At 42.3% G+C, this 15,863-nt stretch overlaps 1 protein-coding gene across 4 annotated transcripts in view; it reads left to right on the top strand.

Moving 5' to 3' along the window:
• Nucleotides 1-15,863, top strand: part of TNRC6B (trinucleotide repeat containing 6B) — a 312,777-nt gene that overhangs the window by 253,405 nt on the left and 43,509 nt on the right. For 2 of the 4 annotated variants that reach the window (XM_011978799.1, XM_011978798.1), the window contains 4 exons: nucleotides 578-623; nucleotides 2,586-2,734; nucleotides 3,709-3,879; nucleotides 7,880-8,005. In XM_011978799.1, coding sequence (XP_011834189.1) covers nucleotides 578-623; nucleotides 2,586-2,734; nucleotides 3,709-3,879; nucleotides 7,880-8,005 — 492 coding nt within the window. The remainder of the gene's footprint in view (nucleotides 1-577; nucleotides 624-2,585; nucleotides 2,735-3,708; nucleotides 3,880-7,879; nucleotides 8,006-15,863) is intronic. The other 2 variants (XM_011978801.1, XM_011978800.1) reach the window with 1 other exon arrangement.

Here is a 15,863-nt window from a genome sequence, read left to right as displayed (position 1 = left end):
AATTGTTTCTGACCACATTACTGTACTAGTTTTCATATTGCAATTTTTTTAAAAGGCAACAATAACGAAACTAGAAAAACTAGACTGGGACTACTTACTTAGGGAATTCTTGTAGAATTTCTGATTTCTTTATCTCTCGGGAATGGTGTAGGGACACCCTGTCCCTGGTTGGCCAAAAGACAAACGACTTGACTTGGCTGCACAGTTGAAGGTTTGATGACTTGACAAGTCACGAGAAGAAGTTGTCATTATTTGGCTGCCATTCATGGAATTTGATCCTGAGCTGACTAGAATGTAAGGACGGGGGTTTATTTCTTCAGGCAGCTGTTTATCTATTGCTCTCTTTGTAGACTTATTGAGACTAATTGTATGTGAAAACTGAATTGTAGGAATATAGGCCCAAACAGCAATCAAGCTAGCATATTAAAAATGTTAATGTTTTCATTACCTTTAAGTTCATTTCAGAGAACCTTCTGTAATGCCAGTAGTAAGATGCGGCTCTCACGTGAATAATGCCACTTCCCTGATTCAAAGATGTGCATCCTTAATTCTGCCTCATCTGTTCTTTATTTTTCAGAGTCAGACTGAAGATAATCCAAGCAGCAAAATGGATTTGTCTGTAGGTGTGTATCACTCTGCTGAAAGGAATGGAGTGTATCAGTGTTATGATGTCCTGTTGGCATCTCCTGTCCAATTTGAGTAGGGATGGCTGCAGTTCAGTAGACATTGATTGAGCACTTACTCTTTGTAGGTAAGGTACTGTGCTAGACACTAGGTAGGGATAGAAAACTCAAATGACTGCAGGAGTCAGCAAAGAATGTAAATGAGTGATGTGTGCCAGGTATAAGAAACTGGGATGAGGCCAGGCACGGTGGCTCAAGCCTATGATCCCAGCACTTTGTGCGGCCGAGGCGGGCGGATTAGGAGGTCAAGAGATCGAGACCATCCTGGCCTACATGGTGAAACCCCGTCTTTACCAAAAATACAAAAATTAGCTGGGCGTGGTGGCATGCACCTGTAGTCCCGGCTACTTGGGAGGCTGAGGCAGGAGGATCGCTTGAACCGGGAGGCGGAGGTTGCAGTGAGCCGAGATTGTGCCACTGCACTCCAGCCTGGCAACAGAGTGAGACTCAGTCTCAAAAAAAAAAAAAAAAACCTGGGACGAGGTGACCACAGGTTAACTGTGGAGAGTCCACCTGGAAGAATCAACCTTGCATGGCTCCTAGCAGTTGCTGCTCTGGAGGAATCCAGGCTGAGCTATGACAAGTCTTTCAAGAGAGGCCAGAAATTCAGATGTATACTGGTATAATGATTTTTGTATTTTTTGAGACGGAGTCTTGCTCTGTCACCCTGGCTGGAGTGCAGTGGCATGATATCTGGTCACTGCAACCTCTGCCTCCTGGGTTCAAACGATTTTTCCCACCTCAGTCTCCCGAGTAGCTGGGATCACAGGCGTGCGCCACCACACACACAGCTAATTCTTGTATTTTTAGTAGAGACGAGGTTTCACCATGTTGGCCAGACTGGTCTCGAACTCCTGACCTCAAGTGATCCGCCTTCCTCGCCTTCCCAAAGTGCTGGGATTACAGGCGTGAACCACTGCGCCCAGCCCTGATTTTTATATATCAGAACTAATTCGGGTCTCTTAAAATGCTCTATGGGGCCAAACAAATTGTGTGCCAGATGTGGCTCTCAAGTTGCCAGTCCTGTCTATACCAGGAAGCTTCATTATTGACAAATTCTCACATTGCAACTGGAGCGGATGCAGTGTTAGCTACTGGTCTGTGGGGTTTTCGTAGTAATGCTCTTGATCACCCTGAGGAACTTAAAAAGAGTCAAACTAAGAAGAAATGAAAATAATTCTGGGTAGTAAAGGAAGTAGGTAGTCTTTGATCTATATTTCTAAATATGAGAATAATTAAAACACGTTTCCTGGGGGGGGCACTGGTTATGTCCACAGACGACAGCACATTTATAGAGCCGTGAAAGAGAAGTGGTATGTATAGTTAGGACACCTGGGAATGCACCATGTAGGTAATGTGGACCCATCTTCTGTGTTCAGCTCTTAAGTTCTGAATTTGAGGGCAACCACTGTGCCTCTTTGATCTTTCTAGTCCTTGTAACTATGTTTCACCCAGACCATTTATCTAGATGATGTTAAAATAGCAAAAACAGACAACTTCTCTCCCTGAGGACATTTGAATTTATGAGCAAGATGTGTTCATCAAACACATCAATATCTAGTCTAAATGTTTTCTTAGCCAGATTTTTGCCAGGTTATCCCTAAGGCTCTTTCAGTCTTCCATGGAAAACAAACTACAACAGATATATGTTTTGTTTTGTTTTGTTTTGTTTTGTTTTGTTTTTTAATAAATGAATAAATAAATAAAAAGGACCCATATGTGTTCCAGGGATAAACACCAGCAGCCTGGACCAATGAGAGTTTGTCTCGTCTTATCCCCAGAAATAGAAATATTAATAGCTCATATCCGGCACCCCCATGAGGATAGTGGGGCAGGTCACTCTTGGTTCATGGGGGAAACATTGATTCTGGAAATTTTCACTCTGTTTATGCTACTTTTCAGGAAGCCTTTCAGATAAAAAATTTGATGTGGACAAGCGAGCGATGAATCTCGGGGATTTTAATGATATCATGAGGAAGGATCGATCTGGGTTCCGTCCACCTAATTCCAAAGACATGGGAACCACAGATAGTGGGCCTTATTTTGAGAAGGTGAGTTGAATCCTTTGTTGAAGATAATAATTCATGAGAACCGCTTTGGTTCCCATTTGTCTTTTGATAACTGATTCTGGAGGAAGCATAGAATTACTGAACTAGATGAGCCAAACACAAACATCACCTGCATTAATGTGGTGACCTGAAAACGATTGATGTCAACAGGTGATTGGGCAAGAGCAAGAACCATCTGTCTTTAGCATGTATGTATTAGAAAATCTGAGTTTTGAGAAATTCATGAAGTGTGGAAATGTTAGAGAGAAACTTACTCTGCATTCTTTTTTCTGCTGCTGTGCAGCTACAAAATAAATTTTGGGATTTTGTGCAGATATTCCATGTCTCCTAAGGCCTTGCCTTCTTCTAGTTTTGAGAGAACTCTGTTGTTATCTTTCCCCAGTTCCCTAGCGATCTGTGTTTAGTTACAATGGTATACTTTTCAAATTCTCAGCTACCTAATTTAACCAAGCAGTTTCTACCTATTGGTTTTGATGTTTACCATTTCTAATGGTGGGAATTATATCTTGATTCAGAATACTAATTTACTATGTTCCTGGTCTTCAGAAAGCAGTTAAAACCGAAATTTTCAAATCTGGCACATTTTGACACTTGTTGCTGGTCCAGACAGAAGCATATTCACAAGATTGGCCTGGCTTCTGTTTCAGCAGCCACATTGCTAGAGTAATCAATATTAGATGCATAAAATCAAAGTGTCTGGCAATTTTTATCTTAATGCAATGGATAGAACGTGTTACTAACTTAGGGGAAAAGAAAAATCAATATCAAAGAAGATGACAGATGGTGTCTGTTGGGCCGAGTGTAAAGATTATTATCAGATCCAAATTCCATCCTCGGTTATTGCTAATACACTCTGACTTTGTTTATTGCTAGTGTTTCTCTCTTTTCCCTTCTTGCATTCTGTTGCTTCACTAACCAACACTCGTTGTGATTGGCTAACTCCTACTACTTTTCAGCTGACTTTGCCTTTCTCCAATCAAGATGGGTGCCTTGGGGATGAGGCTCCCTGCTCTCCCTTCTCCCCTTCTCCCAGCTACAAGCTGTCTCCCTCTGGTTCCACACTACCCAACGTCAGCCTTGGAGCAATCGGCACAGGGCTCAACCCCCAAAACTTCGCTGCTAGACAAGTAAGGAGGCCTCTCAAATTTATAACTGCTTGGCTGTGGCCTCGCCTTGGTCCTGGTCTGCAGTTTATTGCATCATTTGTCTGTCTTGGGAAATTTGTTGATTACTGAATGCACAGAATGATATTAAGTGTAGGTTCTAGATCTTTCAGCCCATAGAACCCATCTCTCTTCATGTTTTTCAACATGGATTTTATTTTAAACCTGTTTTTTTTTTGTCTTCTCATTTTTGATCATAAGTTCATCTTTAATAAGTAAACTAAGAACTGACTAAGGAAGATGTTAAAGAGGCTACTACATAAGTACCTTAGACAATCTAACTTAATGCATTTGCCATTTTAAACATTAGATTGTATAAGTAATACTTTGGAGATCTTTTCAATTTAATAAACCTGCTAATTTAAAAATAGCAAAACTAGTATGATGAAGTATTGGTGGGTTATGGCATCTGAAATCTATTGTCCGTAAGTGTAAAATATAATAATTACCCGTAGAAGGGTAACTTTAAATAGTAGACGGTGAAGCTTTGGGAAGAATGGGTATTGCTCAGACACAGCAGTGTTTCATTGCACCTTGGGTTGGATTTGGCAACCCTCCAGTTAAGGGCTGTGCAGTAGAAACAAGACAGGCAGGGCTGGGAGGATCGCGCCTCCTCACCTTCCCAGGCCTGAGGGTGCACAGCAGGACCCTGCCTGCCTTCCCACAGTGGCTCTGTTGTAGTTTTTGTGGAGAAAACCAGACTTTGGCGTCACAATTCCTTTGCAACAGTAACCCCAGCAGTGATCGCCATACTTCTGTGACCACTTACTTGTCACTGTGACCTTCACCTCAGGACATTGTGGAAGGACGTTAATTATACAACTTGTAATTATTAGTTGTATCCACATGATGCATCCGTAATGATGTTCTGTCTCCATATGATGACTTCCACATACGCATTACAGGATGACGTGAAGCAGCACCTCTGACACCAGTTAAGTCGCACGTAGGTCTCTTACATGCTTTCTAATCATTGCCTTAGCACATTTTAAAAAATGGATTATACTATATCCATGTGTTCGGTTGGTTATTTCTGGATTGGGAGTTACAACTGATTTTTTCATTTTCTTCCTTTATATTTCATCATTTTCCTTACTGCTTCCACAGAGGACATGGATATACACTGTTTATATAAACAGGGAAGAAATGATTATATTGATGTTTTGGGGGTTCTTTTATTTTGAGTATGGAAAACATGAAATAGGCATAACATTCAGTTAATGGTAATTGTAAATGTGGTGGATCACACAATTATCAAATGCTATTAAACTAGTATGGTAGATCAGCCAAACCAGCTGAGCATTAGGCGCTAAAAAAAGGTCATTCTTCTTCATTTTTTTGATCTGTGGATTGCTACAAAGTCCATTGTTAACCTGGTTTGTGCACATATTCCATCTAAATATGGACATGGTTTTTAAAGACTATTTTCTTACAGAATTATTTTAATATGCTTCGTATTCATAAAATTTAAGATTTAAATTCTCCAAATCACGGATTTTGGTTAGCTTGGTAATTTTGTTTTTAATTTGTATGCTTTTTTGAGTTAAACAGTATAGTTGAAGCAAAGATCACCAGACTCAGGTAATTGTAAAAGCCTCTGGTACAACAGTAGAGCTTTAGTGATAGCCACAGAAACCTGCATTAGCACATACTCAGGTGCCTTTTTTCTCCCGTTTATTTTTTAGAGACGGGGTCTTGCTTATGTTGCCCAGGTTGGTCTCGAACTCCTAGCCTCAGCCTCTCAAAATGCTAGGATTACAGGTGTGAATCACTGTACCTGGACTATATACGTTTCTTAAAGACCAACTCTGTATGATTGCCCCTCAATACATCACTGTGCAAAAATAGCTCTATTGGAGCCAAGAAAATGAGCGCTTATGATGCCCAGGTTCCATATTAAGTTAGACAAGGCATTTTTTGATCAACTACTGTGGACTTACCTATATTATTATCCATTCCAGAGATAGTGCTTTGTGTGGCTGTAGGGTCACTTGATAATGAAAAGCCTAAAACCTATGGCGGAAGAGGGTGGAAATTGTCTACTGGGAAGACGGAAGTAGGAATTGATTTTACAGAAGCTTAAAAAGCAAATTCTTTTCAATATTTGCTATTAAAGGAGAGGTTGAAATTTAAAACAACCGTCAGGAAGTAATTTTGTATTTGCCAGAAAATGGATTCTGGCAGGGTCTTTAGCTCCCAGTAACCCCACCATCCAAGGACCAGTTGTGAATAATTGACATCTAATAACTAAGTCATTACTTTAATGATAAAGTGAGAAAGATCTTAGCAGAATATCCTTGGTGAAATAAATGTTTCCTGTTTTCTTAGGGATGATCAGGGTAGCGAAGCTACTGACTGCCACAATCCGAGCAAAGTTAGGGCTGAGCCATGTCACTTTCGAGTGGCAGTTGGTAAGAAAGGAGCAGTAGAGATGTTAGAGTTTCTGGAATTAAAGGTCTTCTCGTGTTTAAACAATCTTTTGGGAGACATAAAATTCATGATGGATCTTTGATTTACTTTTACGAGATACACAGATTTTAATTGCCATTTTGACTTTATGTTTAGAATCATTTTTATTTTCAATGCTTTTAAGTTCACTAATTTCCCTGCAGCAGTCCCTTACTCTATTTTTTAATCATTAAGCCATCACAGTATTTTTAGTGTTCTAGGTTTTAATGATGCCATTACAAAATTCTTTAAAATTACCTTAATCCCTGTGATTCCAGGGATATGATAATGGTGGTGATTTCAATTCAGGGTATACGTATTCAGTATAAGCAGTGATGCAACTGTCTTTGCTAAAGGTGTTCAATGGGATATTTTCCAGTGTGTGGAATTGGTGGGTCATGAATATTTACAGATTATATATTCATCCTACAGACTGGGGCTTTATTGAGTTCTGGGAATACGAAGAGGGAAAGATTTCAGCTGACAGTAGAAAGACAGAACGGAAAATAACTGTAGTGTGGTTTGATGATGAGTGCCCTCAAAGAGTTTTAAAGCATTTTGAGATTGGAGAGGTGGGCTCAGTTAATCTGAACGTGAAATCAGGAAGATGATTTTGGGGAAGACTTCCTTGATGAGGATGACCTCCAAGCTGGGCCTTGAAGAGGTCAAGTGAAAATGATATCAGGCAGAGGGAACACAGTGTTGTGTTACTACCAAGTACGATTTCCTCGCTGAAGGACTTTTCTCAGCTAGAAACGAGTCAGAAAGGAAAGGCCACCATATAACCCAACTCTCTTAGTTATCTCATCGGAATAGTGTAGAAGTGCTCCAGTGAGTTGGGCCTCCAGAAAGGAGGGAGTTCAGCTTATTTTTAACTAGACCGATATGTGTTTGAATGAGAAGTTACAGGTGAGTAATGTTTATTTTGGTGTCCCTGTAATGGTTTTTACTTTCTCCCTTTCTTCCTTTTTTATCTCACTGTGTAATTGAGTCATATTTCCTTATCTATCAAAGAAAGGATTGAGCAGATCCAGGACAAGGAAGGGTGCTAGGCTCACTCTGGGACGGCAGAGAAATCACATCATAATGTTTTATAAATACAACTGATAACTATTCATAAGGCTGCATTTTTACTCAGGTGCCTTTCAAGATGGAGCTCAGATTACAAAGCTTGAGAATAAATTTGGTAAACCCAGTCGCAAAGAAGAGTACTTGAAATAAATGTTATGTTGTCTATAGCTTTCGTTCACAAAAAAGAATGTAGGACTTTTCCTAATATTTGACAAAATTGAACCCTTTCCGTTTATAGAGTTCGTCAAACTGTACAGGCGCTCATGATTCAATTTGAGTAATTGCCCTAAGCCTTCTAAGATAAGGAACTTCTCAGTTATGAAATTCTGTTATTCCATGGAACACAGCCTGTGATTCTTCTGAGGGATCTAAAAGACCAGAACTGTTTCTTACTTGCATTTTCTTATGTTAACAAAAAGCCTTACTGCTGCTCTTCTGTTTACAGGGCGGTAGTCATGGTTTGTTTGGAAACAGCACAGCACAATCGAGAGGTCTGCACACACCAGTGCAGCCACTAAATTCTTCTCCCAGTCTCCGGGCGCAAGTGCCTCCCCAGTTTATTTCCCCCCAGGTAAGCAATTTTGTGTTCCTATGATTCAAAATTAAAGACCATTTCAGGTAGTTACCAGTTGTTAACTGATTTTTGTGGGCATAAAAAGAATAATAGTAGCATAAAATAGGAAAAAGCCATCTTTTCTTGACCTTTTGGCTAAGATCAAGTAGAGTAAAATATGAAATATCTAGCTGCCAAAGATCAAGACTTTTAGAACAAAATATCAAATCTCATTTTTTATTGCATCATGCATACCAACAAAGTTGGTATTTTTGCATGAAAAGCTTATGATTCTATTCCTTTTAGATCTTTTATCTAACTATATATTTTGAAACTGCGTATAATTAAAACTACTATTAATAAGTTCTGATGTGTCAGTGTTCAGAGGCTAGTTGCCCTCAAGGATTTACCCACAGAGAAAAAGAGAATTCGGCCTGGCACAGTGGCTCATGCCTGTAATCCCAGCACTTTGGGAGGCCAAGGTGGGCAGATCACTTGAGGCCAGGAGTTTGAGATGAGCCTGGCCAACATGGCGAAACCCTGTTTCTACCAAAAAACACAAATTAGCCAGGCGTAAAGAACAAAACAAAAATTAGCTGGGTATGGTGTTGCATGCCTCTAATCCCGGCTACTCGGGAGGCTGAGACAGTAGAACCGCTTGTACCTAGGAGGCAGAGGTTACGGTGAACTGAGATTACGCCACTGCACTCCAGCCTGGGTGATAGAGTGAGACTCCATTTCAAAAAAAAAAAAAAAAGAAAAGAAAAGAAAACAAGAGAATTGCCAGATTCTGGATTATTCTGAAAATGCTGAGGAGCTGCATGCCAACATAGCAATTAGGTGCTCTAAGGGGAGTTTTAGAACTAATGACGTAGCAGAGACTCCTGGACTTAACTCTTATTCATGAGCAGCTCCGTGTAGGACATAGTCCATTGGATACCATGGGAACCAGTGAGGTCTGTCCCTTAGTAGGAGATGTGCAGAGAGATGGTGTTTTGTGGGTAAAGGTAAGAGATGTGTGTTAGTCTACCACACACTTTCCCCGCTCCCCTTTGTGAGAAAGCAGACGTGAGGACAGAGTAATAGCTGATAAGCTTATGCAAGGATTCAATGTGTGGCCTTAGTCCCTCCTTAGAATGTTATTTTAATAAACAAAGTTTTGAGTCCATTTCATTCTGTAAAAGAAGATGGGAGCGCTTATTAGATCCAACCAGCAGGTTGTAAAGGTTCAGTTTTTGTTGTTTGTTTTTGTGTTTTTATTTATTTTTCTTTTTTGGAGATAGAGTCTCACTCTGTCACCCAGGCTGGAGTGCAGTGGTGTGGTCCATAGCTCATGGCAACCTCGAACTCTTGGGCTTGAGCAGTCGTCCCCCCTCAGCCTCCAAGTAGCTACTTGGTGGAGGAGAGGTGCCAGCCTCTCCTCTTCTTTCCCTCTCTCTAAGTTCCAGTCATCCTTTAAGCCCCAGGTACTGGTTTATCCTTTAGACAGAGCCATTTCTGACTTTCCCGGCACTCTACAACAGCAGTGTCTTCCTAAGTCTTGGAGCATACACACATTTTACAGTATCCCTTGGTACCAGGCTGACAGTCATCCATGGTTATCAAATATCTGTAGCATGTTAGGTAATGTCTTCATCATGCACAGATGGAGAAAATGCCATCTCTCTCTCTGCAGCCTCTTGGAGTTGGTGGCAGAGGGGTGGGTTGAGGTGAGGAGGAGGTGATAGCAGAATTCCCAGCAGATAGTGTGATAAATGTATAGAAATGTTTAACAGAGTTTGGGTAATCGGCTGAGCCTTCACACTAGCAGTGTCGTTTGAGTCTTGAAGAATGAGTCAGAATTTTCTGAGCACACCAGATTAAAAGTGCCTTCTAAGCAGCAGGAGCCTCATGTGCAAGGGGCAGTAATATCTAGAAGAACATAGCATTTGGGGGAAAGGCAGTTCGTTTGAATAATTAGTTAGAGCTTGTTGAAACATACAGACACACATACACACTGTCTTAGAATAGAAAAGGAAGGCCGGGCGCGATGGCTCAAGCCTGTAATCCCAGCACTTTGGGAGGCCGAGACAAGCAGATCATGAGGTCAGGAGATCGAGACCATCCTGGCTAACATGGTGAAACCCCGTCTCTACTAAAAAATACAAAAAACTAGCCGGGCGAGGTGGCGGGCGCCTGTAGTCCCAGCCACTCGGGAGGCTGAGGCAGGAGAATGGCGTGAACCCGGGAGGTGGAGCTTGCAGTGAGCTGAGATCGCGCCACTGCACTCCAGCCTGGGTGACAGAGCGAGACTCCGTCTCAAAAAAAAAAAAAATAATAAGAATAGAAAAGAAAGGAACTAGACAAGAAGTATGGGACCAAATTTGGAAAAGGTGTTTGCTTTGCTTAGGGATTTGGGACTTGGCCCTATAGGCCAATCCTTTTCAACATGGTTTACAACCATTATTTAGGCTGCTACTTAAAGACACAGTTCCCAGGTCTCCAATCTTCTGTGGCAGGTGGCTTTGGGGCTTAGTCACCACCATGTTATCTTTATGTGCACTTAAAGTTTGGCCACTGCTATAGACAATATACTATTAAAGATTTTTCAGCCGAGTAGTGATGTAGAAAAATTTAAGGTTTAGAAGATGCTGGGTGCAGCGGCTCACACCTACACTCCCAGCCCTTTGGGAGGCTGAGGCAGGCAGATCGCTTGAGCCCAGAAGTTTGAGACCAGCCTGAACCACATAGTAAGACCCCATCTCTACAAATTATTTTATTTTATTTTATTTTTTTGAGGCAGATTCTCTGTCACCCAAGCTAGAGTGCAGTGATGCAGTCTCAGCTCACTACAACCTCCACCTCCTGGATTCAAGCGATTCTTGTGCCTCAGCCTCCTGAGTAGCTGGGGTTACAAGCGCGCACCATCACGCCTGGTTAATTTTTGTATTTTTAGTAGGGATGGGAGTTTCACCATGTTGGCCAGGCTGGTCTGGAACTCTTGACCTCAAGTGATCCACCTCCTCTTGACCTCCCAAAGTTCTGGGATTACAGGCATGAGCCACCGTGCCCGGCCTACAAAAAAAATTTTTTTTAATTATCCAGGCATGGTGGTGTGCACCTTTAGTCCCAGCTACTCAGGAGGCTGAGGTGGGAGGATAGATCGAGTCTGGGAGGCGAGGCTGCAGTGAACCATGATCAAGCAAGCCACTGTACTCCAGGCTGGGCAACAGAGCAAGACCGTGTCTCAAAAAAAAAAAAAAAAAGAGAGAGAGAAAAAAAGAGAAAGAAAGGGAGGGAGGGAACACTGACAGTAATATAGAGGACATGTTTGAATGGCAGGAGTTCTAGAGCAAAAGAGAGCAGTTGCAGGGCTAGTACAGGAGTCCAGGTAAGGCAGTGACAGTGGGAATTAACCCTCTTGTAGGAGTTGCCTCTGATCTTTTTGTTGCATAATGTGATGATCTGTTCTCCAGTCTCTTCTTACTCGGTGTATCAGCAGCATTTGACAGTTTCCCTTCTTCTGAAGCACTTCCTGCGTTTGGCTTTTGGACACCTACTACACTGGTTCTCCATCTGCCTCTCCTTCTCCATCTCCTTTACAAGTTCCTCCTTAAGTTCCCAATACTTACTCAGCAGAATGCCCCAGATCTCAACCTTCGAACCTCTCCCCACCATCTGTAGTCACTGCCAGGTGATCTTACCCAGTGGAATGACTTTAAGCACTGAATTCCAAAATTGTATCTTCAGCCCACATCTTCTTTCCTCAACTCCACAGACTACTCATAGGATGCCTCACCGGTTAACATGTTCAAAACACAGCTTCTGATCTCACCCTATACTGCCCTCAGAAACATCGCCTTGCTCCCAGTAAATGGCACTCTCATGCAATAGGAGTTCAGACCAAAAACCTTGGAGTTCATCATGACTCCTCTCACGACCATGTTCGTTCCATCAGTAAGACCGCCCTTCAAACCTTTATCCAAAATCAGACCCTTTTTTACCACCTCCAACAGCACAGGCCCTGGTCAAGCCACCGCCGTTTCTGTCTAGGTTATTGCAGTGACTTCATGCCTGTTCCTTATCCTGCCTCTCTTCGACGCTTGCCTGTCTCAAGTCTGAGTCAGACTGATTCTCTGACACCGCACTGTCCAGTGTCATAGCCTGTAGCCACATCAGCCCTTGAAATGTGGCTGCTGGACTGGAAGAACAGAATTTTACATTTTATTTTAATTAACTTAAATAGCCCCATCTTGTTAGTAGTCACTGTGTAGACAGCACAGATGTAGAACATGTCAGCATTGCAGGAAGTTCTGCACAGCACTGTTCTAAAACAAAAGGCAGGTCGTGTTACTGTTGCACCAGGAATCCCCTCGTGGCTGGTTCTCTCGCTGAGAATGCAAAGCAGAAGCGTGGTCTTTACTCTGGTCTTCGAGGTTCCTGGTCATCCCACCTCCCCACAAATACAGGCCACTTTCTCATACCTTCATGCTGCTCCAGCCAAGTGGCCCCCACACACCAAGCATACTCTTAGAACACTGTTCCCAGATGGCAGCATGGCTCAGCCTTTATCTCCTTCAGCTCCCCGCTTCACTGCCACCTTCCCTAGAAGCTTTCTCAGGGCAGCTGCGTGCAGCGTGCCGCCTGCCCTATCACTCTCTCTCCCCGCTTGCTCCTTGTCTTTCTCCCTCTCTCCCCTGCCCCGAGGAGTGTAATAAGCTTTACAGCGGCAGGGTCTGGGCCTGCTGTGTTCACTGCTGGAGCTTGAGCATCAATAGCTGTGCAGGGCATGTATTTTGAGCTCAGTGACTATATATCGAGTTATGGGAAGATACATATCAGAATGATTTCAAAAGTGGAATTGTTGGGAAAGTTGCAGTTAACTTCGTGTGAGAGAACTGGGTGCTGTGGATCTGTTTATGACCAAAGTGTCTGCTCTACCCAAAAAAGAAAAGTACTTGTGTTCCCTCCACTTCTGAATTTTGTTTTATTTATTTAATGCATACTGGGAGCAGAATATTAAATAATGGATTATTCTGTCTTTTCCCAACATTTCTATATCTTTAAAAAATTAAGCAGTTGGGTAACTCTAAAGAAAGAAAAGGCCAGGCACGGTGGTCTACTCCTATAATCCCAGCACTTTGGGAGACCAAGATGGGCAGATTGCTTGAGCCCAGGAGTTCAAGACCAGCCTGGGCAACATGGCAAAACCTGTCTCTAACAAAAATACAAAAAATTAGCCGGGCATGGTGGCACATGCCGTAGTCCCAACTACTTAGGAGGCTGAGATGAGAAGGTGACCTGAGCCCTGGGGCTGCAGTGAGCCTCAACACTGCAGTGATGACACCGCTGCACTCCAGCCTGGGTGACAGTGATATCCTGTCTTTAAAAAAAAAAAAAAAGACAAGATAACCACACACAGTTTGGATAGCAGAGAAACAAATTCTTTAAAAAAACCTCCAACCCAAATACAATGACAGGAATTATTTTTACATAATTCCCTATTCAGACACTGTTCATATACAGGGATGCTTTTCACATTATTGCACTCAGGCCCCCTAGAACCTGATGTTAACATTGTGTCCTTGAATTTTCTCCTGTTGCTATGTAGCATTCATGGTGATCATAATGATGTTTCATCAGTTAGATTTACCTTGATTTATTTAATGTCCCCTTCCCCCCACTGTTGAGTATTAAATTGTTTTTAATTTTTCCCTGTTACAAATAGTACTGCAAAGAAATCCTTATACATAAACCTTTGCCCACATTTTTTCTAAATTGAGTTGCCCAAAATGAAATTTCTGGGTCAAAGCACATGAATAGTTTAAAAGATTTTGATAAATATCAGATTTTATATTCATTTTGACCACATTATAGGGGCAATTAGTAGTTAATGTAAACATAAAAGATACTGAGGCCCGGCATGAGGGCTCATGCCTTAATCCCAGCACTTTGGGAGGCTGAGGCAGTTGGATCACCCGAGATCAGGAGTTCAGGACCAGCCTGGCCAACATGGTGAAACCCCATCTCTACTAAAAATATAAAAATTATCCAGGCATGGTGGTGCACACCTGTCTGTCATCCCAGCTACTCAGGAGGCTGAGGCAGGAGAATCGCTTGAACCCAGGACGTAGAGGTTGCAGTGAGCCGAGATTGTGCCACTGCACTCCAGCCTGGGTGACAGAGTGAGACTCTGTCTCAAAAAAAAAAAAAAAAGGAAGACCCTGAAACTTATCTCTAAGATTTGTTACAAATGTCCCAGGCCTTGGGTTTCTACCATGCCTTTTTCCTCCTGTAACTCAAATACAGTATTGAGAAAGTAACATATTCCAGCAGGCTTTTGTCCTGACTTTAAATTGCTGTCATTTTGCACCTGCAATGCTTTGTTAAATGCCATATTGATTGCACCAAGATCTTCACTTTCTCCAATCCAGCTGGAGATTGAAGGGCTTTTAAGCCAGAATAATTAACTCCCTGAAATGGAGAATGTGCAGACCTGCACCACCGAGATTCCTCTGCAGCCCAGGTGTGAACAGCTGTTTGCCTTGAGCCTAGTGGCGCTTCTCCCTGGTCCTTCTGTATTCTTTGGAGAGGAACAGTACATTTGCAATCCTAAGAAAGTTCAGCAAGGCTGGGATAGGCATTTCTCAAAAATTAAACTTTTATTGTCTCTAACATTGTCAGTTTATGAAACATATGAGCTGGTGGCTTCTAAAGATCACTTTCCTGTGCTTTTCTTTATACTCTTTCTGTGTGTGTGTCTCTGTCTTTAAACAATATGTTGTTTTCATTTTGCCTTTTTTGCACTTTAATGAAACCATATAGTATAGAGCCTCCTCCTTTTGTTGTTTTATTTTTACTTGTATTATTTCAAATATATTCCTATGTGGATTTGGGCAGCTATGGTTCATATGGTATTCCATTATATGACTGTACCTTAATTTACCTATTCTACTACCAAGTCTACTGTTCATAGACATTTGGATTGTTACTAGATTTTTGTTGTTATGAGCAGTGCTGCTGTAATATTCTTTTTTTAGAGTCTCCCTCTATTGCCTAGGCTGGAATGCAGTGGTGTGATTGCGGCTCACTGCAATCTCTGCCCCCGGGTTCAAGCAATTCTCCTGCCTCAGCCTCCTGAGTAGCTGGAACTACAGCTGCCCACCACCATGCCTGGCTACTTTTTGTATTTTTAGTAGAGATGGGATTTCACCATGTTGGCCAGTCTGGTCTCGAATTCCTGGCCTCACGTTATCTGCCCGCCTTGGCCTCCCAAAATGCTGGGGTTACAGGCATGAGCCACCACGCCTGGCCTGCTATAATAGTCTCATATTTGTCTCCCAGGATGAATTTCTCAATGGTACTGCTGGGTCACGGGCAGGTTTTACTTTGGTGGTTTCTTTAGCTAATTTTGAGTAGTAGAAATGCTTGATGGGGGGTGGGGATGGGGTGGTGGTGGGGAATAATGGGTTCTTGCCCTGTTACTGTCTCTCCCACGCTTGCTGCTTGTCTGCCCTGCCCCTAGGAGTGTAATAAGCTTCACAGCGGCAGGGTCTGGGCCTGCTGTGTTCACTCCTGGAGCCTGAGCATCAATAGCTGTGCCGGGCACGTATTTTGAGCTCAGTTAATATACATCAAGTCGTGGGAAGATGCATATCAAGAGTGATTTCAAAAGTGGAATTGTTGGGAAAGTGCAGTTAACTTTGTGTGAGAGACTTGGGTGCTGCAGATCTCTTTATGACCAAAGTGTCTGCTCTACCTGAAAAAAAAAAAAAGTCCGGGCACAGTGGCTCACACTTGTACTCCCAGCGCTTTGGGAGACTGAGACAAGCACTTGAGCCCAGGAGTTCGAGACAAACCTGGACAAAATGGCAAAACCCCATCTCTACAAAAAAAA

This window comes from Mandrillus leucophaeus, unplaced genomic scaffold (assembly GCF_000951045.1).
Source record: "Mandrillus leucophaeus isolate KB7577 unplaced genomic scaffold, Mleu.le_1.0 Scaffold2, whole genome shotgun sequence".
In the NCBI taxonomy this organism is placed as follows: Eukaryota; Metazoa; Chordata; class Mammalia; order Primates; family Cercopithecidae; genus Mandrillus; species Mandrillus leucophaeus.
This window is presented reverse-complemented; position numbering and strand designations above follow the sequence as displayed.